The sequence below is a fragment of the Oncorhynchus masou genome, chromosome 18, assembly GCF_036934945.1.
Source record: "Oncorhynchus masou masou isolate Uvic2021 chromosome 18, UVic_Omas_1.1, whole genome shotgun sequence".
In the NCBI taxonomy this organism is placed as follows: domain Eukaryota; kingdom Metazoa; phylum Chordata; class Actinopteri; order Salmoniformes; family Salmonidae; genus Oncorhynchus; species Oncorhynchus masou.
The window spans coordinates 51,119,141-51,144,433 of record NC_088229.1 but is presented as its reverse complement, the minus strand read 5'-3'; the positions used below and the strand labels follow the sequence as shown (position 1 = coordinate 51,144,433).

At 40.2% G+C, this 25,293-nt stretch overlaps 1 protein-coding gene across 11 annotated transcripts; it reads left to right on the top strand.

Moving 5' to 3' along the window:
• The first annotated feature begins 1,749 nt into the window (after positions 1 to 1,749).
• LOC135504760 (elongin-B-like) lies at positions 1,750 to 24,501 on the top strand. Of its 11 annotated transcripts, XR_010450170.1 has the most exons (6): positions 1,750 to 1,993; positions 3,390 to 3,502; positions 5,687 to 5,720; positions 5,943 to 6,044; positions 6,141 to 6,243; positions 6,482 to 7,947. XR_010450170.1 is itself a non-coding variant. In XM_064923611.1 (4 exons), the coding sequence occupies exons 1-4, from the start codon at positions 1,991 to 1,993 to the stop codon at positions 22,184 to 22,186; spliced, it is 360 nt and encodes a 119-aa protein (XP_064779683.1). In that variant the 5' UTR covers positions 1,756 to 1,990; the 3' UTR covers positions 22,187 to 24,501. The 11 variants fall into 11 exon arrangements, 1 of the variants encoding a protein (XP_064779683.1); XR_010450165.1 differs by having other exon boundaries at positions 5,687 to 6,044; XR_010450169.1 differs by lacking the exon at positions 3,390 to 3,502 and having other exon boundaries at positions 1,751 to 1,993; positions 5,687 to 6,044; positions 6,486 to 6,523; positions 6,632 to 7,947.
• Positions 24,502 to 25,293: the final 792 nt, after the last annotated feature.

Here is a 25,293-nt window from a genome sequence, read left to right as displayed (position 1 = left end):
CTGTGAGGGGAACGGCACCGCAGTACCTCCAGGCTCTGATCAGGCCCTACACCCAAACAAGGGCACTGCGTTCATCCACCTCTGGCCTGCTCGCCTCCCTACCACTGAGGAAGTACAGTTCCCGCTCAGCCCAGTCAAAACTGTTCGCTGCTCTGGCCCCCAATGGTGGAACAAACTCCCTCACGACGCCAGGACAGCGGAGTCAATCACCACCTTCCGGAGACACCTGAAACCCCACCTCTTCAAGGAATACCTAGGATAGGATAAAGTAATCCTTCTCACCCCCCCCTTAAATGATTTAGATGCACTATTGTAAAGTGGCTGTTCCACTGGATGTCAGAAGGTGAATTCACCAATTTGTAAGTCGCTCTGGATAAGAGCGTCTGCTAAATGACTTAAATGTAAATGTAAATGTAACAGTGCCCGAAACCACTTAGTCACGGAAGGAGATCTCTACTGGCTGCTATAGTGTTGAAGATAAGGCAAGATATGACAAAGCTTCTCATTGGCAAATCAACATGATGCACCGGTTCCAGAGATGTGACAAATGGTGACAAACGCACTACCTATGCATGTCAGAAATGCAAAGTGCCACTGCACATTGAGTGTTTCAAGATATACCACGGACAGTGGAAAAGAAGATAAGAGTGAATGAAAAAGCCAATAAAAGAAGAATGGAAAAGTCAATAAAGGGTGAGGATAAGCAGTACAACGGACTCTAGGAAGACAAGAAAAGTCACAAAAAAAAATCAGAATGACTGAAATGTTTTTGAAAAAAAAGGTCAATTGATTCAAGACGTACTGTATGACAGTAGGTCTGAATGATCGTAGTTCAAAATAGTGATGCACAAACTAATCATACACTTGGTTCTGAAGCCTACCTCTGATATATTATTTTATTTTGTTCAGTGTAGGCCTCTACATGAATGCATATTCTACAGGCTACCTCAATCCTAAATGTTACCTGTATGTTCAATGTGAATGAATCACACGACTGCTATACAGTTGTTAGTGAATGTTGCACTAAAATGTCACAATGACAATGTTATAATGAATATTGCACTAAAGTACAAGTTCAAATGTTCAAACAATAAAGTTACAATATTAATGTTTCAGTACATGTTGTACTAAAGTAACAATGTTACAATAAAGTAACAATGTTACAATAAAGTAACAATGTTGAAATATGTTGATGGTTGTTTTTTGTCTTTGCTCCCAGTATTCCTATCGGTGTTGCATAAGGGTTTTTGATATGTAAAATAGTCACAGGAGAATGTGATGGGGCATTCTAGTAGCAATGCTGGGGACTGCCAGTGAGAGAGTTTTCCATGTGTTAATAACTGGGCTGGGTTATTTAAGAATTTTGATGACTGCATAGGAGAAATATGTTAATTCATTATACATTACATTATCCCATGACCGACCATAAAACACACTTTTTCACCTACTTTTCCATGAAAATGTAAAAAAATAAATATATGATAGATTATTTCAAAGGATTACTAATGACACAGGATTTGGATATTTTCATGTATGGGAAAAATCGGGATTAAATGGGTTAATATCGGAGTTGTCAAGAGATGGCTATGCATATGAAAGCAGGTAGCATAGCATCTCTCGCCATTTTATACAGGGGGTTGACGTCAACAACCCTCATTAAATATTATTAAAATAATTAGACAACCACCAATCCAAAGAGAGAAATGGGCGGAGCCCAACATGCCTCTTTGTGGACAATGACTCCCATTGTTAGGGCGGAGAGAGAAGTATCTTGTCAGTATATCCAAAATCTTTGTTTATACCTTAATATTTGAATTACGCCCCGGCCGCGCAGTGCAGTCTGGGGCTACGGGCGGTGTTATCAGGGATCCTCGGGACGTCCCTACCTAATTGATGTTGATATTTCAAATGGTTAATGTAAGGCTAAGGACGACTCAAGCATTCTGCATAGAACTGACCGTGAGGCGACTGTCGCAACAATCTACTTGAAATGGTGAGTTTTCAAGAAAGCTTGCATGTAGTTTCTAGGAACATTTTTGGGAATGTGGTATTGAATCAGCAGCCTAATTTTTGGTTTAGTTTACCGAATAACTTGATAGCTAGCTTTTGCTAGGCTAACGCTTTTAGTTAAAGCTAGCTAGCCAAAATTAAGTCAATATTGTGGCAAACAGAAAATAATATTACAAATGCGTAGTTAACTACTTTAAGTGGTCTTGGTTATGGCAAGTCTGTGGCTAGGCGAGATGCTAACCAGCTAGTTGCATCGGGCTCGGGCTTTTAAATGACGGGAAACAAGGCTTTTGCCAAGCTTGTTGACCAAACAAACCAATGCAGGGTATCAACTAGAGAACGACTGCCCCCTCGCCTTGAGGATTTCAAGTTGAAGGCCGATGGTTGAACTGCATGCATTCTTTCCTAAAACAGAATCCCCATTATAGTTAATGGAGAAATTACGATCTTCGTGGTCAATATTCGTGGATATATACAAAAACATCTAACATGATCATTTTTCCAAAAATCACCTGTATTTCACCAGATGTATTTCATTAACTTTATCTGTGTGATTTTAAAAGTAAGTAATTTAGTTGCTAATTGCAGCCTGTAGTACCTTCGGCCTTCAACGAGATCAAATCAATGTTATGTCACATGCTCCGAATACCTTACCGTTAAATATTTACTTACAAACCCTTAACCGACAATGCAGTTAGTAAAATATTTACTAAATAAAATAGTTTATATACAGGGGGTACCGAGTCAATGTGCGGTGAACAGGTTAGTCGAGGTAATTTGTAGATTGTAGGTAGGGGTAAAGTGACTCAATGAGGGGGCAGCACTGGGCTGGCTTGCAACATCACTTCATATAATAGTTCAAAAAATTGCATATGATGTGACCAAGAACTGAGAAGAGGGTGCATCCTAATTGAATATCACAGTATGAGTCATAAAACCTAGCGGTAAAACCTGGAAATGGTTCCAATAGTTTTTTTCGTTAAGTGTTTTTAGAAATACTTAATAAACGGTGTGTTTCGTGTAAACCTACCCTGGCGTGACTCTGATAACCGTGCAAATCTCTCAGACAAGGTCAATAAAAAACATATTCCCCTGTAATTAACCCCCCCCCCCAAAAAAAGCCACATGCATTTCGTTATCATACTACACAATCTTGTCGCAAACTTTGACATCAACCCCAAGGAACATTTCTCCATACATACTCATTAAGTAGCAAGTAACCTAACAAATAACGTACATATCGTAGCATTTATAGTTTCTCGTGTAAATAATTGACATTGTGCGTATTTTTTTTTTAATATCTAGCGAACTACCGCAGCATTTTAAAATGACTATAATTTATTAATTAACCTCTCTTTGTTGGTCTCTCGGTCGATCAGAAGCATCTGTGCTATGTACGGGATTGTAACCACAACTCCAATAAGCATACGTGCATTTTTAAAATCGTTTTCCGACCTCTAAGTGAAAGGCGTCGCTGGAGCCATGTGACAAGGTAAGCCCTGTTTGCTAGCTGCTAACAAGCAATTTTGGTTAGATCAAAGATCTGTTTAGCTAGCGTTAGTTACTTGTACAATGCACGTTACCTTCATTACAAGTTCAAATAAAGCTAGCATAATGACTGTTGAGAACTTTTTATTGACATGTCTTTAGTGAGATAGCCAGCTACTTTTTTTCATGTGGCGACAGCTAGCTGAGCTAACTCACCGCTCATGGAGTCAGACTTTCTAGTTAATGTTAGGCCGGCACCGTGGCAAGAATAGTTGCTTAGCTAGCATGTCACCACTTAAAACACTGATTACATGAACAGTAAACTGTTAGCTATCTAGCTAAATATCGCCTGATGGGCTAGCTAGTTAGGCACATTGGTTGGCTACAGGTAACTTTTGAGTCTATCAGCCACTGTGGCAGGTAGATTAAAGATGTTTTTTGTTGCCATAATTACATTTTTTTTTAAGGATGACCATGCTATTTAATATTTCAAAAAACATATATTAATAAAAAGTAATGTGGTATATTGCTCAATAGCATTTTTTTTGTCACGAATCAAAATGGCACACAATGTTATGCTACCCGGGCGGGAGGTCACCGTGGTAACGAGGCCACTCAACCTGTCATGTGTGAGTTTTGGGTTTTTCACTCTGTTGAAGCAGCAGATTCAAACTAATGTTGAAAACAACCAGGCTTGTGAACAAAATAATGTAATTAACCAAGAAACACGAGGACAAGGTCTCACTGTCGATTTTTGAGTAAATTAGACTTTTTTTCCCAGTGTGCAGCGCCTCCAAATGGAATTTTTTTTTTATTATAATTTTTTTACTTTTTATTTTACAAGGCAAGTCAGTTAAGAACAAATTCTTATTTTCAATGACGGCCTAGGAACAGTGGGTTAACTGCCTGTTCAGGGGCAGAACGACAGATTTTTGTACCTTGTCAGCTCGGGGATTTGAACATGCAACCTTTCGGTTACTTGTCCAATGCTCTAACCACTAGGCTACACCGCCCCATGTTTCTGCGCGAGGTGGGATTTAGAATTTTGTGCAATTTAAAGAACTCCATTAGCTAACGTTGGCTGGCTGGCTCACAAATTACTTGTGACAATGTTTTCCCCATAGGAAACGCACATGGTTTTGTTCAAGGAGTGCATCTCCTGCACATGACTAATCATAGTACCTGTGAAGTCAGAAATGTCAGCAGGGATGGAATTTAAGCTAGCCCGATGCTATTACTTTTCAGACTGGGCAGTAGACAATGTGCCAAACTAGCCTGACACAGCAGTGACATTTTTCCTTTATAAACATCACATGCCACAGATTTAGTATGTGAATGTAGAAATCACGGTCAGATCCTTTTTTAAACTGTTGCCATAAAGTTGGAAGCACAGAATCGTATAGAATGTCATTGTATGCTCTAGCGTTAATATTTCCCTTCACTGGAACTAAGGGGCCAAGCCCGAACCATGATAAACAGTCCCAGGCCTTTATTCTCCCTCCACTAAACTTTACAGTTGGAATTATTTATTCGGGCAGGTAGTGTTCTCCAGATTTGTCCGTCAGACTGCCAGATGGAGAAGCGTGATTCATCACTTCAGAGAAGGCTTTACAGCACCCCAGCTGATACTTGGCATTGCACATGGTGATCTTAGGCTTGGGGCTGCTGTTCGGCCATGGAAACACATTTCATGAAGCTCTCAAGGTTGCTTTCAGAGGCAGTTTGGAACTTGGTAGTGAGTGTTGCAACCAAGGACAGATTGTTACGCACTTCAGCACTCGGCAGTCCCGTTCTGTGAGCTTGTGTGGCATACCATTTTGCTGCTTAGCTGTTGCTCCTAGGGGTTTCCACTTCAAAATAACAGCACTTGCAGTTGACCGAAACTGCTCTAGCATGGCAGAAATGTGGTGAACTGACCTGTTGGAGAAATGGCATCCTATGACGGTGCCACGTTGAACATCACTGAGCTCTTCAGTAAGGCCATTCTACTGTCAATGTTGTCTATGGTGATTGCATGGCTGTGTGCTTGATTTTATACACCTGTCAGCAACAGGTTTGGCTGAAACAGTGGAATCCACTCATTTGAAGGGGTGTCCACATACTTTTGTGTATATATAGTGTAGATATGATTTTAGTAATCAACCTAGCTAGTAAAAGTAACTTAACCTGTATTGTTTTTGTCTTTCAGATGGATGGACTGGAAACCCAGTGACAACACTCCGGTATGTAGCTGTCATTTTCTGGTGGGAAAAAGAAATGGCCCTGTAATTACCAGAAAAGGTAGCACATCTACCATGGCAGAAGAGGAAGATTCAGACTGTTGATTGGGAAACAAGAACAAAGGATGATGAATGAGTATTATAAAATATGTTTTCTGTCCCGATAAAGATGGTGATACAGCATTGAAAAAGACCTACCACTGAACAAATGTCTTTGTTTTTCAGTCCAACAGGAGTGCATCCCTCAGGCCATCCGGTGCATGGACAGCCTGTGCCAGTGTGATCCGGTTGTGGAGACTCAAGTAAATCGAGCCTGTGGCCGGACAGGTCCGTAACGCATCAAATATGATACAATATTGTGTGAAACATTGAATTTGTAGATACATCAGAATGTTGATTTTGTACCAATTTTTACACATAAAGCGGGGCATGCAGAACGTCAGACTCACCCCACGAGAAGAAGTGCATGATCAACGCCACCCTCTGTAAGGGGATCTGCTGGGAGTGATGTACTCTCACTCTGGGTGTAAGACATAATTTAAACATCATAGATATAAATTCTGACTGTGCCCATGATAAAATGTAATGCGAGTTGTGTTGTGAAACTGTGGAGATGCATTCAGACCATCCGTTGTGATTTGAACTTATGATAACTACATTACTTTAGTTGGCTGCTTTGAGGAAAACTTGAATGTAATATAAACTTTTCTAGTTGTTTGTGAATGATCTTTATTCATTGTTCACTTCTTTTTCAACAATATCAGATAGTCAGGGATGACCGGGGCCTTCAGCAAGTAAGACACGGGGTAAGAAATCATTTGAACATCACAGAAACATAAAGACATAATTTAAATATCATAGATATAAATTCCCACTGTGCTCATGATAAAGTTAACCACTACTTGCCCTCCAAGACACCTACAACACCTGATGTCACAGGAAGGCAAAAAATGGGCCCATGACCTGTTCACCCTGCTTCCATCAAGAAGGCGAGGTCAGTACAGGCGCATCAGAGCTGGGACAGAGCGATAGAAGCTGTTTTTCAATTTCAAGGCCATCAGATTGTTCAACAGCCACCACTATCACAGAAAGGGTCGGCTGCCTCTCTACAGACTTGATATCATTGGCTTTAATAAATGGAACATTAGTCACTTTAATAATGCTACTTTAAGCATGTGGCAGGGTAGCCTAGTGGTTAGTGTTGGACTAGTAACCGGAAGGTTGCAAGTTCAAATCCCCGAGCTGACAAGGTACAAATCTGTCGTTCTGCCCCTGAACAAGGCAGTTAACCCACTGTTCCTAGGCCGCCATTGAAAGTAAGAATTTGTTCTTAACTGACCTGCCTAGATAAATAAAGGTTAAAAATAAATAAATGTTTACAGATCTCGCATTACTCATCTCGAATGTATATACTGTATCTTTCAGCATATTGGCTGCTCTCACTGCTCATCCATATTTTATACTTACATATTGTCATCCCATTCTTTTACTAGATTGTGTGTATTAGGTTTTGTTGTGGAATTTAGATATAACCTGTTAGATACTGCTGTACTGTCGGCTCAAGAAGCATAAGCTTTTCTCTACACTCGCAATAACATCTGCTAACCATGTGTATGTGACCAGTAACATTTTATTTTACACTACTTTCATTGGCTGCTTTGAGCAAAACTTGTAATGGACCTTGTTTTGTGAGCCGTGTGTATGAACTATGTGAAATATTTTTGCTGAAAACAGGTACTGGCAAGAGGAGCAATACGAGTCTGCCAGAGTTTGTCATGTTATGGAGGCTTTGGTGGGCCACACAATGAAGCAGGTTTCCCTTCCAGTGATGTTGACCTTGGACCTGATGCTAGTGAGGATGGTGTTCAGAGGCTGAAAGATCCCCCTTGATATAGAAATCCTTTGACTTCACTGCCTCGATGGTAAGGTCCCTTGCACCATTGGGACACTTTACCAACACCAGTACTGTGGTGCCCACCAGACCATCCGGTGAGGATCCCAGACCCTGTGACCCATAGCCCTGACTCCTGCACATCCATCCCTGTGGCCATTTTTAATGCATTGATGTGCTCTTTGTTATCTGTGGCCCACTGTAGACGACACCCCATCCAATGACTGTGAACACCTTGAAATGCATTTGTTGTAAGGAATGTGCTTTATAAATAAAGTATGATTTGATTGACATTACAGCTGTAAAATATTTAATAAACTAACTTTCACATGAGGACAAGTTAAGTTTATCGCTAATTTTTTAAATTGATAACTTGGGATTTTATCACTTGACATGTCATATAGTGGGAAGGATCCTATAAATCAAGATTGTTAATGCATGTACCACTACTAATAAATCAATAGTGTGCCCGTTTGTAGATTTGTCTTTGGTCATGAAAATAGAGGCTAGATGTCTAAACAGCCCATTTTGAATGTCAATAGGATTTTTAGATATGTATATTGAGTTATTACTTAGTCTGGTATCTGGGGTAATCTGGTTAATGATGATATAATTAAATGGCTCTTTCCTTGAATGTTAACAGCTGTATAGAACACATTGTATTGCTAAGATGCACTTCTCCACATGGCAAACCTTTATTGGTCTTCTCCCCTGTTAATGCGCTTATGCTCATCCTTAAAAATGCTATAAGGGCTGAAATGGACAAGTCGAACAATCGTTGAATCTACTGCTGTGCTAACTAGCTAGCTAAAGTGTCGTCCGTGGCTAGCTAAAACGGAAAGGGGACAAATTAATGGATTTGACACAGATCTCTGATCTTGCTGGTGAACGGTAGCTGACCGTGTCGGCTAGAGATGACGTGCCGGAATTTGTGGTCTTGCTCAGGTCTTCTCTTTTGGTAATTAGCGTTTCACATATTAAAATTTTTAAAGGCGAATATATTGATACAACTCACCTTGTCTGAGAGATTTTTATGGTTATCAATGTCCCACTTGGGTAAGCCTACACGAAATACAGACTTTAAAAAAAATTATGAAGTAGTTCTAAAATCCCAAACGCATAAACGATTGGAACCATTACCGGGTTTTATGTGTGTGTTGGACTATATTGCAACCGGAGTATGGGCGAATGGGTGTCAAGGAAAGTATTTGGCGTGTGGGTGTGTCGAAGCACTTTGCTGCAATAGGTTAGGACGGTTTTCATTGAAAGTTTCTAATTCTTCCACGAGAGTTTGGCCTTTTAAACTAGAGGATGTCGAGTCATATTTCACTGTTTTACACTAATTTGTAAATAGTTATAAAACTGAAGATTGTTCATTTTTTATTTATGTTTGGTGTACTCTTGTTTCATGCGCTGTGTGTGCTTACTGTGACTGTAACCCTGATATTGGTTACTTGGGATCACACCATTGCAGGACAGTAGTGCTTGTGAAGGGCACTGTGTCCCGGTGTTGGTATTCATGACCTCCCCATTGAGTAGTCCACTGTATGTTGGCTATTTATCAAGGTGACATCTAGATAGTAATCAATATGTTATTTCTTGTGTAGGTTGCTATCCTACTTGAAATAAAATCGCGTGAGAGAACAAAATCGCCACATTAGCTACTGCCGGGGATACGACCGTGATACCAAGTAGTAAAGGACCGTCCATTTGCCATATGTAAATTCTCACCGATCATACGGAAAATGCCGCAGACTTCCCGACAGGTAAGGAAGCACTTCAAGTCACCGGCGTATCTACTCGTCGTGCAACCAATCAGACACGCAAAACATTGAGTGGCAACAAATCTGCCCAGTTAGCTGATAAGCTTTCCAGACACTCACTCCGTTCGACACGCCGATACTCTGGTTGCCATATTGGGCTACAGCTACCCATACTTGAAAGCTCTGCCATGTAGCAAGATGGTGACACGCTGAAATGACACTTCCTGATCTTCAAACGCCCCACTGAGAATTATCATAGGAAACAATGGGGTGATGGATGACAGAAGGTGGATTCACCAATTTGTAAGTCGCTCTGGATAAGAGCGTCTGCTAAATAACTTAAATGTAAATGTAAATGACATCAATGGCTTCCTCCATATTTTTTACAGAGTTAAGTGGCAAGCTAGCCAGCATGATAGACTTGACACTTGGCTAGTATTGCCAATTATTAAAGAATGATCAAACATCTTCAGTGTAGCCAGGGCAAACTAGTTTTGGTGATTTCTGGTATATCATTCAAATATATCAATCACAGCATGTTTTTGGACTGATACAGCTGTTTTCACCTGATTAAGTACTATACCATTGGAAATTAATGTTGAAAGTTCAATTTATATTTCAAAAACTTAGGTTGAAAATTATGCAGTTTCTACTTCCTGTTGACAAGACATTTTGAAAAATAGCCCAAATGTCAAAACACCGTTTTAAAGTGTCCAAATCATTAACTAATATGTATCTACACAGATAGTACATTCGGAAAGTATTCAGACCCCTTGACCTTTTCTACATTTTGTTACGTTACAGCCCTATTTAAAAAATTTAAAAATAAAAGGTATTTGGAAATGCACACAAAAACCAAGCCATGTCAAAGGAATATAAAGGATTGGTCCCACTTTTTCTGTAAGGTCCCACAGCTGACTTGTAGAAATAACTCTAGGATGATCAATGAAAACAGGTCCCACTTTGTAAGGTCCCACAGCTGACAGTGCATATCAGAGCAAAAACCAAGCCATGAGATCAAAGGAATTGTCTGTAGAGCTCTGAGACAGGATTGTGTTTCGAGGCACAGATCTGGGGAAGGGTACCAAAACATTTCTGCAGCATTGAAGGTACCCAACACAACAGTGGGGGACCTTCGGAGCTCTACAGACAATTAGAAAGACAGGTGTGTGCCTTTCTGTATCATGTCCAATCAATTGAATTTACCACAGGTGGACTACAATCAGGTTGTAGAAATAACTCTAGGATGATCAATGAAAACAGGATGCACTTGAACTAAATTTCGAGTCTCAAAGCAAAGGCTCTAAATACTTTTGTATATATGTTTTTATTTTTAATACATTAGCAAAAAAAATCTAAAACCCTGTTTTCTCTTTGTCATTATGGGGCATTGTGTGTAGATTGAGTTTTTTATTAAATCCATTTTAGAATACGGTTGTAACGTAACAAAATATGGAAAAAGTCAAGGGGTATGAATACTTTCCGAATGCACTGTGTGTGTGCATCCCGGAGTCGCCTCTTCACTGTTAACTTTGAGACTGGTGTTTTGCGGGTACCATTTAATGAAGCTGCCAGTTGAGGACTTGTGAGGCGTTTGTTTCTCAAACTAGACACTCTAATGTACTTGTCCTCTTGCTCAGTTGTGCACTGGGGCCTTACACTCCTCTTTCTATTTTGGTTAGAGACAGTTTGTGCTGTTCTGTGAAGGGGGTAGTACACAGCGTTGTATGAGATCTTCAGTTTCTTGGTAATTTCCCGCATGGAATAGCCTTCATTTCTCAGAACAAAAGTGGACTGATAAGTTTCAGAACAAAGTTCTTTGTTTCTGGCCATTTTGAGCCTGTAATCGAACCCACAAATGCTGATGCTCCACATACTCAACTAGTCTAAAGAAGGACAGTTTTATTGCTTTTTCAATCAGAACCGGTTTCAGCTGTTCTAACATAATTGCAAAGCGTTTTCTAATGATCAATTAGCCTTTTAAAATTATGAACTTGGATTAACTAACACAAAGTGCCATTGGAACTCACGAGTGATGGTTGCTGATAATGGGCTACTGTAAGTTCTATGTAGATATTCCATAAATCAACTGTTTCCAGCTACAATAGTCATTTGCAACATTGACAATATCTACACTGTGTTTCTGATCAATTGTATGTTATTTAAATGGACAAAAAATGTGCTTTTCTTTAAAAAACAAGGACATTTCTAAGTGACCCCAAACCTTTCAACGGTAGTGTATATACACTGCTCAAAAAAATAAAGGGAACACTTAATCAACACAATGTAACTCCAAGTCAATCACACTTCTGTGAAATCAAACTGTCCACTTAGGAAGCAACACTGATTGACAATACATTTCACATGCTGTTGTGCAAATGGAATAGACAACAGGTGGAAATTATAGGCAATTAGCAAGACACCCCCATTAAAGGAGTGGTTCTGCAGGTAGTGACCACAGACCACTTCTCAGTTCCTATGCTTCCTGGCTGATGTTTTGGTCACTTTTGAATGCTGGCGGTGCTTCCACTCTAGTGGTAGCATGAGACAGAGTCTACAACCCACACAAGTGGCTCAGGTAGTGCAGCTCATCCAGGATGGCACATCAATGCGAGCTGTGGCAAGAAGGTTTGCTGTGTCTGTCAGCGTAGTGTCCAGAGCATGGAGGCGCTACCAGGAGACAGGCCAGTACATCAGGAGACGTGGAGGAGGCCGTAGGAGGGCAACAACCCAGTAGCAGGACCGCTACCTCCGCCTTTGTGCAAGGAGGAGCACTGCCAGAGCCCTGCAAAATGACCTCCAGCAGGCCACAAATGTGCATGTGTCTGCTCAAACGGTCAGAAACAGACTCCATGAGGGTGGTATGAGGGCCCGACGTCCACAGGTGGGGGTTGTGCTTACAGCCCAACACCGTGCAGGACGTTTGGCATTTGCCAGAGAACACCAAGATTGGCAAATTCGCCACTGGCGCCCTGTGCTCTTCACAGATGAAAGCAGGTTCACACTGTGCACATGTGACAGACGTGACAGAGTCTGGAGACGCCGTGGAGAACGTTCTGCTGCCTGCAACATCCTCCAGCATGACCGGTTTGGCGGTAGGTCAGTCATGGTGTGGGGTGGCATTTCTTTGGGGGGCCGCACAGCCCTCCATGTGCTCGCCAAAAGTAGCCTGACTGCCATTAGGTACCAATAATGAGATCCTCAGACCCCTTGTGAGACCATATTCTGGTGCGGTTGGCCCTGGGTTCCTCCTAATGCAAGACAATGCTAGACCTCATGTGGCTGGAGTGTGTCAGCAGTTCCTTCAAGAGGAAGGTATTGATGCTATGGACTGTCCCGCCCGTTCCCCAGACCTGAATCCAATTGAGCACATCTGGGACATCATGTCTCGCACCACAGACTGTCCAGGAGTTGGCGGATGCTTTAGTCCAGGCCACCTCATCAGGAGCATGCCCAGGCGTTGTAGGGAGGTCATACAGGCACGTGAAGGCCACACACACTACTGAGCCTCATTTTGACTTGTTTTAAGGACATTACATCAAAGTTAGATCAGCCTGTAGTGTGGTTTTCCACTTTAATTTTGAGTGCGACTCCAAATCCAGATCTCCATGGGTTGATAAATTTGATTTCCATTGATAATTTTTGTGTGATTTTGTTGTCAGCACATTCAACTATGTAAAGAAAAAAGTATTTAATAAGAATATTTCATTCATTCAGATCTAGGATGTGTTATTTTAGTGTTCCCTTTATTTTTTTGAGCAGTGTATATTCTAGGCCTATAGCCTAACACTCGGCCTATATCCTATGCCTACTAGGGTTGAGTATGTGCCCGCTATTTTACAAATGTTCCATCCGTAGAAAACATCACTTTTCTCCTTGGTAACCCGGTATTTCCGGCCTTCCCGGAAGTGTCATTCAAAAGCAATCTAAATAGGCCTATGTCTGGATTTGATTAGCGCTTTAATCAAAAATTAAAGCCTGATGCTACCTGAGCCTGATGAGCCATACATTAAATACATTTAATGAGCCCAAGTCCAAAAACACTCAAATTATTGTGCCATTATCCAATAGGCTACATATATAATATTTGTTGCTACTGCACATTATGCAAGACAGAAAAAACATAAAAGCCCATAGATGTAGCCAGCTGTATGGTCTCTTGGGAAAATAAATTACACTTGCTTTAGTATGCTAATCTTTTTGTGTGTGAACTGTATTACTGTACTGTATTGTATCATACTGTATTATATGGAGGGGAATTACACACGTCCTGTGGTTTAAGCATTGTTGTGGACTTAGAACCAATTTTGTTGTTTCTCTATTAAAAAAAGTGTGAAACTTGAAAAACAATCCAAATCTGAAACCTAGAATGAAATAACGGAATTAGGACAAAAATGAAACTCATTTTATATGTTCCTGGGTTAGTTTATATATTTTGCCAAAATAAAAATGAACTACAGTAACTGTTGGCATTTCATTTTTCCCACTGTACTGAAACCGAACCGTGACCCCAAAACAACAATACATACCGAACCATGGGTTCGGCAATCCATTACATCCCTAGACCTACTGCACAAACCTCATTCCTACAGAACTGTTCTTATTAGGTTAATGTTGCATGGCATACATTTTTAAGTTAAAAAAATTATCTGATTGGTAGATCTCTGCTTGCTTTTTGACTGCTAAAGTGATCTTGACTCAGAAAAGGTTGGTGATTGTAATGAACACGATGGTAGACAGAGAGCTGGTTTCAAGTGCAGGGCGCAGAAGATGTTTATTTGTAAAGGACCACAGTAGGAGGCAGGTAGTTGGGTCCAGGGGCAGGCAGAAGGTCATACACAGGGGTCCAAAAAAGACGTCAGTACAGGCAGGGAAAAGGCTAGTAACGTCATCCGGGAGATCAGGCAATAGGTTGATAACAGAAAATCCGATAAACTAATGTACAGGCAGGGAATAGGGAAAAGGCATCATTAGTGAGGAAGAAAAACTATCATACACAGGAGGATTAAATTACTGGGGAAAAACAGAGCTCCATTGCCATCAATAAACACACAGTTTCATCAGCAGTCCGGGTGGCTGGTCTCAGACGATCACGCAGGTGAAGAAGCTAGATTTGGAGGTCCTGGGCTGGCATGGTTACATGTGGTTTGCGGTTGTGAGGCCGGTTGGACGTACTGCCAAATTCTCTAAAACGACGTTGGAAGTGGCTTATGGTAGAGAAATGAACATTCAATTCTCTGGCAACAGCTCTGGTGGACATTTCTGCAGTCAGCATGCCAATTGCACGCACCCTCAAAACTTGAGACATTTGTGGTATTGTGTTGTCACAAAACTGCACATTTTATTGTAGCCTTTTTTATTGTCCCCAGCACAAGGTGCACCTGTTTAATGATCATACTGTTTAATCAGCTTCTTTTTGTTGTTTTTGAATATTACATTTTTTTCATTTTCCAATTAAGAACATTCAAAACTAAAATGAGAAGACAGACAACATTATAACAAAGTTATAATAGCATTAAAGACAACAAACACAAATGTAAATACAAAAAATATATATTAAAAGAAGAGACATGGTCACCTTTAGTAGGCTACATGTTATATATTAAGTGTGAAACATTACATGAGGATTATACAGAGATGCAATCAATGTGATGTGGGGGGAGACTCCATAAAATCCATAAAGGTCGTTGCCAAATTCTGTAAAATGTCTCTGACTTATTCTTCAAGCAGTAAGTACATTTCTCCAGTGGGATACAACTATTAACAACTATTAACTTCAGATAGCACATTGCAACTGGCAGGGGGGTGATATCCATTTCAAGGCAATACATTTCTTAGCAATAGTTTGCTAAATTTATATTAGCTTTATAGTATGACTTTGCCTAAGATTGGAATTAGTAAAGTTACCCAGTAGACAGACTTCAGGGTCTGAAGGGAATGCAGCCCCATGAATTGAGTATATGATATCGCATAACTCTTGCCAGAAATTGTGCAGTTTTGAACACTGCCAAGTGGAATGGAGGAATGTTCCTTCATCTGAGCCACATCTAAAACATAGGGAGGAGATACCAGTATTGAACTTGTGCAATCTAGATCGGGTGACATAGAGCGGATGGAGGAAATTAAACTGGATCTGTCTGTATCTGGAGTTCAATGTGGATGGAACACCATCCCTGCATAGGTCACTCCATAGTCCCTCTTCAAGATTAAGACCCATATCATTTCCCATCTAAGATGTTTATCTAGCTCAGCCAGTGGTAATCTTGACATGAGAGCATCGTAAACAAGGGAAATGGCAACTGCTCAGCATCCAACCGTAAGGCGCAACAGAGGGAAGTGCGTACAGCCCTGTACATCACTGGGGCCAAGCTTCCTGCCATCCAGGACCTATTTATTAGGCAGTGTCAGGAAGGCCCAAAAAATTGTCAAAGACTCCAGTCACCCAAGTCATAAACTGTTCTCTCTGCTACCACATGGCAAGCGGTACCAGAGCACCAAGTATAGGTCCAAAAGGCTCCTTAACAGCTTCTACCCCCAAGCCATAAGACTGCTGAACAGCTAATCTAATTTTGCCGTGCCAGATAAACCATCTGGTCAGCTTGTCGAGAGAGTAAATAATTGCTGCAAGCACAGGGATTGGGGAGAGATTGAAATCTGGGCAGAACATTCGTTTTCATTACATGAATTCTACCCAGTGGAGTGAGAGGCAAGTCAATCCATTTACACATGTCACCCGCCACCTTTTGCAACAAGCCGGACAGATTGAGTTTATAGAAGTTCTTCAGGTTATTATGTGAAGCCCATAGGCGACCATCTAAAATAAATGTTATGCTTGATGGTCAAAGACAGACAACGGTAAGATTTCGCTTATATAAAACACAGTTCTCAATTATTGGTCATTAACATGATCTACAGCGACTTTGCGAAAGTATTCACCCCCTTGGCATTTTTCCTATTTTGTTGCCTTACAACCTGTAATTAAAATAGATGTTTTTGGGCGGGGTTTGTATGATTTCATTAACACAACATGCCTACCACTTTGATGAAGCAAAATATTTTTTTGTGAAACAGACAAGAAAGAAGAAAACTTGAAGCATGCATAAACTATTCACCCCCCCCCCAAAAAAAGTCAATACTTTGTAGAGCCACCTTTTTCAGCAATTACAGCTGCAAGTCTCTTGGGGTATGTCTCTATAAGCTTGGCACATCTAACCACTGGAATTTATGCCCATTCTTCAAGGCAAAACTGCTCCAGCTCCTTCAAGTTGGATGGGTTCCACTTGTGTAACAGCAATCTTTAAGTCATACCACAGATTCTCAATTGGATTAAGGTCTGGGCTTTGACTAGGCCATTCCAAGACATTTAAATGTTTCCCCTTAAACCACTCGAGTGTTGCTTTAGCAGTATGCTGAGGATCATTGTCCTGTTGGAAGGTGAACCTCTGTCAAAGTCTCAAATCTCTGGAAGACTGAAACAGGTTTCCCTCAATAATTTACATTTACATTTACATTTAATTTTTCTCTGTATTTAACACCATACATCACTCCTTCAATTCTGACCAGTTTCCCAGTCCCTGCCGATGAAAAACACCCCCACAGCATGATGCTGCCACCACCATGCTTCACTGTGGGGATGGGATTCTCAGGGTGATGAGAGGTGTTGGGTTTGTGCCAGACATAGCGTTTTCCTTGATGGCCAAAAAGCTCAATTTTAGTCTCATCTGACCAGAGTACCTTCTTCCATATGTTTGTGGAGTCTCTCACATGCCTTTTGGCGAACACCAAACATGTTTGATTATTTTTGTCTTTAAGCAATGGCTTTTTGCTGGCCACTCTTCCGTAAAGCCCAGCTCTGTGGAGTGTACGGCTTAAAGTGGTCCTATGGACAGATACTCCAATCTCCTCGGTGGAACTTTGCAGCTCCTTCAGGATAATCTTTTGTCTCTTTGTTGCCTTTATTATTAATGCCCTCCTTGCCGGGTCCGTGAGTTTTGGTGGGCCGTCCTCTTATGGCAGGTGTGTTGTGGTGCCATATCCTTTAAATGTTTTAATAATGGATTTAATGGTGCTCCGTGGGATGTTCAAAGTTTCTGATATTTTTTTTATAACCCAACACTGATCTGTACTTCTCCACAACTTTGTCCATGACTTGTTTGGAGAGCTTCTTGGTATTCATGGTGCCCCTTGCTTAGTGGTGTTGCAGACTCTGGGGCCTTTCGGAACGGGTGTATATATACTGAGGTCATGTGACACTTAGATTGCACATAGGTGGACTTTATTGAACTAATTATGTGACTTCTGAAGGTAATTGCATGCACCACTTTTACAATATTTGAAATTTTCTGAAACAAGTCATTTTTATAATTTCACTTCACCAATTTGGACTATTTTGTGTATTTCCATTACATGACATCCAAATAAAAATCTATTTAAAATACAGGTTGTAATGAAACAAAATAGGAAAAACGCCAAGAGAGATTAATACTTTTGCAAGGCACTGTAAAAGCAAGTTTACAAACCGTGCCTAAACCGAACGATTCCAAAACACAAAAGACATATGGCTATTCAACCCTATCAAAGGCTTTTTCGGTGTTGAGGGAGACTGCAACACTAGGTATTTTGTTTTTGTTAGCAAGGTGAATTATACCAAAGAACCTTCTGAGATTATTGGAGGACGATCAATTAATTATGAAGAGTCTGATCTGTCTGATCTTTGTTTCTGGGCATTTTGAGCCTGTAATAGAACCCGCTAATGTTCCAGATACTCAACTAGTCTAAGGAAGACCAGTTTCATTGCTTCTTTAATCAGGACAACAGTTCTCAGCTGTGCTAACATAATTGCAAAAGGCTTTTCTAATGATCAATTAGCCTTTTAAAATGATAACCTTGGATTAGCTAACACAACGTGCCATTGGAACACAAGAGTGATGGTTGCTGATAGTGGGCCTCTGTACACCTATGTAGATATTCCATAAAAAAGTATCAGTTCCCAGCTACAATAGTCATTTACAACATTAACAGTGCCTACACTGTATTTCTGACCAATTTTATGTTATTTTAATGGACAAAAATGTAAAACAAATACAAAAACATGGAAATGTCTAATTGACCCAAACCTTTTAACCGTAGTGTATATACAGTACCATTCAAAAGTTTGGACACACCTACTCATTCAAGGGTCCTCAAAGTGAAGGAAATGCAGTCAACAAGTGCTCAGCATATGTGGGAACTCCTTCAAGACTGTTGGAAACGCATTCCAGGTGAAGCTTGTTGAGAGAATGCAAAGAGTGTGCAAAGCTGTCAAGGCAAAGGGTGGCTAAAATATATTTTGATTTGTTTAACACTTTTTTACTTATCTATTTTCTACTTAACACTTATTTTTCAAAAAAATACATTGTTTGTTAAGGGCATGTAAGTGAGCATGTCACTGTAAGGTCTACCCCAGTTGTATTTGGCGCATGTGACAAATACATTTGATTTGACTTACAATGTAGAAAATAGTAAAATAAATACATAATAATAATAAATAAAAACCCTTGAATGAGTAGGTGTGTCCAAACTTTTGACTGGTACTGTGTATATATAATATAGATAGATCATCCATCCAGCTGACAGGTGGCATATCAAGAAGCTAATTAAACAGCAGAAAATTATGCCACGGAGTTGAGCAGATGTTAACAAACAACTATATATATATATATATATAGTATAGGATAACTTTGAAGAGCTCGGTTTGTTAACATCTGCTCAACTCCTGTTTAATTAGCTTCTTGATATACCACCTGTCAGCTGGCTGGATTAGCTTGGCAAAGAAGAAATGCTCATTAACAAGGATGTAAAAAAATGTGTGCACAAAATTTGAGATAAATACTTTTTTTGTGCATGTGGAACATTTCTGGGATCTTTTATTTCAGCTCATGAAACATGGGAAAAACACTTTAAATGTTGCATTCATATTTCTGTTCAGTGTAGTATTGAAAAAGTACAGAGGTTTAGGTATAGCCTTTAGAGTCTTCAAAGTAGACTAGAGCCTCCATAGTTTCTGTGCAGCAGCCTGAACGTTTTACATCCCTACTGAGTGTAGTTAGTTAATAGCAGTAGACATAAGACAATATTGTGTTTGTCAGCCTAAAATGTATTTTATGGGCTGTATCATGTATCATGAGTCATAATTGGGTCACTCATAAGGCTGAAATAACTCTCTCCAGGCTTACTAAATGCTAACTGGTTGATGTGCACTGTATTTGTGTGTATACTTAACAAACACCTTCTCCTGTGGTGTATTCATTACATAGAGTCTGTTGCAAAACATGCTGTCTGTTGCAAAACGTTTTGCAACAGAAAACGTTTACTCCAAACATTATTTTTTAATTGGACAAATTCAGGTAGGTCCCCTCACAGTTTTGTTCCGTTTGCTCTGTTTGCTTCCGTTTGTCTCGTAAACAGTAAAAGGTTTGCATTGCAAGATGTAATTAATAATTAATTAATACACCCCTATTCTTTCCCCTCTCTCAGGATGTGTTCCTTATGATCCGGCGTCAGAAGACCACCATTTTCACAGACGCCAAAGAGTCCACCACCGTCTACGAGCTGAAGCGCATTGTAGAGGGAATTCTCAAGAGAGAACCTGAGGAACAGAGGCTCTTCAAGGTATCACAGGTTCTACCTTAGTAGTGAGTTGGGTTGAGGTGGAGTTACGCGATTATTAATACACTACACCTGCTCGTCCAACATCTCATTCCAAAATCATGGACATTAATATGGAGTTAGTCCCCCCTTCACTGCTATAACAGCCTCCACTCTTCTTTGAAGGCTTTACACTAGATGTTGGAACATTGCTGCAGGGACTTGCAATTGAGCCTCTTGAACATTAGTGAGGTCGGACACTGATGTTGGGCGATTAGGCCAGGCTCGCAGTCGGCATTCCAATTGATCCCAAAGGTGTTCAATGGGGTTTAGGTCAGAGCTCTGTAGGCAGTGGTGTAAAGTATTTCAGTAAAAATTCTTTGTTTTTTGGGTATCTGTACTTTACTTCACTATTTATATTTTTGACTACTTTTACTTAACTACATTCTGAAAGAAAATAATGTACTTTATATTCCACACATTTTCCCTGACACCCAAAAGTACTCATTACATTTTGAATGGCTAGCAGGACAAGAAAATTGTCATATTCATATACATATCAAGAGAACATCCCTGGTCATCCCTATTGCCTCAGATCTGGCATTGCGCACAAATTGTTTGTCGGGAGCTTCATGAAAAGCATTTTCATTTCATGAAGCTCCTGACAAAAAATGATTGTACTGACGTTGCTTCCAGAGGCAGTTTGGAACACGGTAGTCAGTGTTGCAACCAAGGAAAGACTCTACATGTTACAGCACTCGGCGGTCCCGTTCTGTGAGCTTGTGTGGCCTACCACTTCTTGGCTGAGCCGTTGTTGCTCCTAGACGTTTCCACTTCACAATAACAGCACTTACATTTGACAAGGGCAGCTCCAGCAGGGCAGAAATTTGACAAACTGACTTGTTGGAAAGGTGGCATCCTATGATGGTGCTACATTGAAAGTCACTGAGCTCTTTAGTATGGTCCATTCTACTGCCAATGTTTGTCTATGGAGATTGCATGTCTGTGTGCTTGATTTTATACACACGTCAGCAATGGGTGTGACTGAAATAGTCGAATCCACTAATTTTGGCCATGTAATGTGTTTTTGTTAGCTATATTATTTTTCAAGAGGGATCTCCATCTCACCAGAAAGTTAACTTCTCTAACTTATATCAAATGTGAGCTAGCCTCAGTTTAAACAGTCAACTAAATGTTAAAGAAAAGAAAAAATCTGCTTTTGGGTCCACCACCAACAGTGTCAGATTTAGTCGTCACTTTACAACATAATTTAGTGTCTCATGACTTTCAGTAACATTAGCAAATGTAATCATCTCTTTCTTTCCCCAGGATGACCAATTGCTCGAAGACAGTGAAACTCTTGGCGATTGCGGCTTCACCAACCAGACTGCAAGACCTCAGGCCCCAGGCACTGTTGGACTGGCTTTCCGAATGGGTGGTACATTCATTTACACTAACTACTCCTCCAGCTACTTTACTGTCACCAGTCCCAGTGTAGTCCCCCTCTGTTGTTTTTGGATTAGTTATGCAAGATTTGAGAGATTCAGGCTCCTCTGATTTTTAAATATTCTTATCTAACAAGGTACAGGCTTACAGGGTTCTTCTGAACAAAATGCGTTTAAAAAACAGCAACTCGATTGTTTTCAATGAGAGCAGTACGTTTGGGGAGGGCCTAGGATTTTGTTGTGCTGTCCTTCAGGATCTTCCAATTGAAAACGAAGATTAAATATAGACAGGTGTGCTATGACTGTTTGATTAGTCAGTTGACCAGTGATTGAACTTTTTTTTAAACCTTTATTTAACCAGGCAAGTCAGTTAAGAACAAATTCTTATTTTCAATGACAGCCTAGGAACAGTGGGCTTGTTCAGGGGCAGAAGGACAGATTTGTACCTTGTCTGCTCGGGGCTTTGAACTTACAACCTTCCGGTTACTAATCCAACACTCTAACCACTAGGCTACCCTGCCGCCCAGCTACTACTGACCACCGTTTCAGTCTGTTGTCCTCTGTTGTCCTCAGTAGGCTGTAATGTTAGTACGCTGTGTTATTGAGCCCCCTTTCTTTCTCCCCTCTTCAGATGAGATGTTTGAGCAGCTGCAGGTGGGGGCATTCTCCAGCCCTCCAGAGCTCCCTGACGTCATGAAGCCCCAAGACTCTGGCAGCACTGCCAACGAACAGACTGTGCAGTGATGGAGGGCGGCATGGAGGGATCGGGGATAGGAGAGGGCTATCTACAAAAAACAGCCAAGGAGGTATATAGGTGGCAGGGTAGAGGATATGTACCATAATTTTGGGTTAAGATGGGATGGGGCATGTGTAACCAAACCAGGTTACTACCAACCACCTTCAACTTAACCGAACACTCCTGGATCCCTGTGAATGCTTTGCAAACAGCAGTTACTTTATGATAAGAACCCCCCTTCCTTGCTCCCCAGCCTTCTTGTCAGGTGTACCATTCTGTTCAAACAATTTGGGAATGAGTCTGACACATGAGTGTCAGGCTCAAATGCTCTCATTTGAATGAATAACTCTGTGTTGGTTTTGAGTGTGACTCTGTGTGTGTGTGTGCAGGGTGTGAAATTAACTTTTTGGTCCACCAGACGTAGTGGTTGGTGGATGCCCGAATTTTACCAGCCACTCACATTTTTCACCAACCACATTTCCCCCTGAAAAAATGTAAATCACAGAAAAGACTGTACCCCATCATGCTTTCACCACTGTAGCGTTGAGATTCTATTTTCCAGAGTTGACACGCATATTCACACTTAAATGTTTTTTTTACATGTGGGCTTTGGATTTAGAAAAGAAGAATTCACTCAAATGCTCTGCATGACCACCCCCCAATGTGTCTGGTAAGAATAGACATTATTCCAGGCAATGCCAAACTACCAGCATGTGGTTGGTGTTAATTTACCACCCTGTATAAGTGTTAGATAATTATTGTTCTTACTATTACTATTCTTAAAGAAAAAATCTACCCAAAACCGCAAATTCTTATAATTTACAGTGTTAAAAGTGCACTATGTGAGAACAATAGTTTTAATTTTGTCGTTATAATAAGGTTGGTAGCAACAGGTGAAAATTGTTGTGGAAATCTGTTGCAGCTCAAGTCGACTACAAAACCCCCAATGGAATGGTCTCTATGGGCTGGCTACAGTAGCTAGGTAGGTCGGTAGCTAGCAAGCAAGCAAGCAAGCAAGCAAGCAAACATAGCTACATACAATAATACCAAAGTCAATATCAGCATGTGAAGTAGCTAGTTATCTGTAAATTTGCCTAAAGAAACTGCACTATCAATTTAGGAGTCGACAATTTCACCATGTTCAACATGCAGGTCGATGTGCCTCACAGAGGTCTAAAATTCGCAACGGCACCATGCAATGCTCCCTGGACTGAAGAGGCAGACAAATATGAGAAATGTGCTGGACCCTCTGAAATTACACATTTCTCGAGGTAGGATTTTTGCTAAATTATGATCAGTGGTTCATTTAAGAGAAGACTACTTCTTGCGTTATGACATCGGGAAGTATTGAAATCTGACGTATGATAGATGTTTTCGCGATCTGAAAGTCATATTCCTATTAACTTCCAGTGTAATGAGAGCGGCTTTATTGCAATGCTATGTCTTACCGGCCAAATTCCTGCCTGCTTGAACGGAAATAGTTCAGATACACAAGAAAACATGAAAAGACCCTGGTAATCGATAGAACATCGCTCAGAGATGCACAAAAACATTATAACATTCAAAATGGGTGAAACGTTCCTTTAAAATGGCAAAGTAGCATTTGTGTGTAACAAACAATGTACTGGAAAAAAATGTGCATGGGTTAGGAGTCAAACGTTAAAACGTGCAAATATGCATGAGAGAATCCCATTGTAAAGAACAAGAAAAAAGACTAATGCTGAAATCTCCACCATTTTATAGTCTTTCATCATAAATTATCTTCTTGTTCCCCAGTTCTCTTCTCTGTGCCACATTCAAAATAGTTGTGGATGTTGTGGAACGGTTGCAGATAGAATTGTCATGGATAGATCTGACGTGATGGCTTATTTTACACAAAGAGCAGCATGTTTGTTCCACATCATATATTCTTATCTGAACACACAGTTCCAGTGTGCTTTTCTGAATAGATTTCTTTTTACACTTAGACCTGGAAGGAAAACTCATTTACACTGTAAGGTAAATGCTGTTCTACTTCATTATAGCATCGTTATAGTTTATTTTATGTAATGTGGAAATTCTTACATTTTCAGCCCCTTCACTCTTGTTTGTTTGCACTGAGACCAAATGCTTGGAACTCCTGGACTAAGCAGGAGAACCGGTTGGTTGAGGACATCTTTCTGTGAAATTTAAAGCAAAACTTGGCAAAAGATGTTATCAGCATTGCACTGGTCTTTGGGGTGGCCTGCCATACATCAGGTCATGTGACATCAGTTTCCGCCCCAAATGAAAAAACATAGACTGTAACTGTAAGCTTAAATAAACATTTGTTTATTTTTTAAAACATGTTGGTTGCTCTATTCAATTGACAGTATTTCAATGTTTATATAACTTACTAGTGGCATACCTAATACATGACTAACATTTAGTTGAGGAATGTCATTGTAAACCATAGTCAGTCATGCTCATTGCTTAGTCAATTCAGTTTCAATTTTCAATGTTTTTGGTCATATCCACTATTGAGGAGATGAGTGAAATTCTCAGTTCCTTAGCAACAATTCCCGTACTTATTCCTTGTGAATGAAGCTTGACATCTCTAACCAGGTGTGTTTTCTATATTAGATTAAATGGGTGTAACTGTCACAATTTTTTATTCTGGCAGACACGATGTGAAGGACACCAATTGGAAATAGATGCTCAACAACACCACTTCACAGCTACATCATTACCGTTAGTTTGGAGCTTGCCAAAAATCTCAAATCTTCTATCCCAAATATGGACTAGGAATGTAAAAAGTGACCTCATTTGTCAGGGAAATGGGGGGGTTGTAACAAGTGGTGTATATAAAACCTGGATTGCTAATACTATGTATTTGCCAATGAGAGGTTTTGAAGGCACCGGTCGGCCATATTGGCACTCCCCAGAAGAAGGAATTCTCCATTATTTAAATAAAATGGACAAAATAACATGTATTTAAGTAAAACATAATAATAATTGTAGTGGGGATAAATAACCTAACTTTTTTTAAAGTACACTTTAAGGAAATAGTTTTTATATTTGTTAATTTTTTATTTATATGTTTAGCTCAGAGAATATACTTTGAAAGTATGCATTAAGGTGTCTATAATGTAATAAA

Bases quoted from the DNA above. Each gene is read 5' to 3' on its own strand.
- LOC135504760 (XM_064923611.1), top strand. The intron at 20,022-21,326 runs GTATCACAGGTT...TTCTTTCCCCAG, and splicing joins AGGAACAGAGGCTCTTCAAG to GATGACCAATTGCTCGAAGA. The intron at 21,436-22,073 runs GTACATTCATTT...TCCCCTCTTCAG, and splicing joins ACTGGCTTTCCGAATGGGTG to ATGAGATGTTTGAGCAGCTG.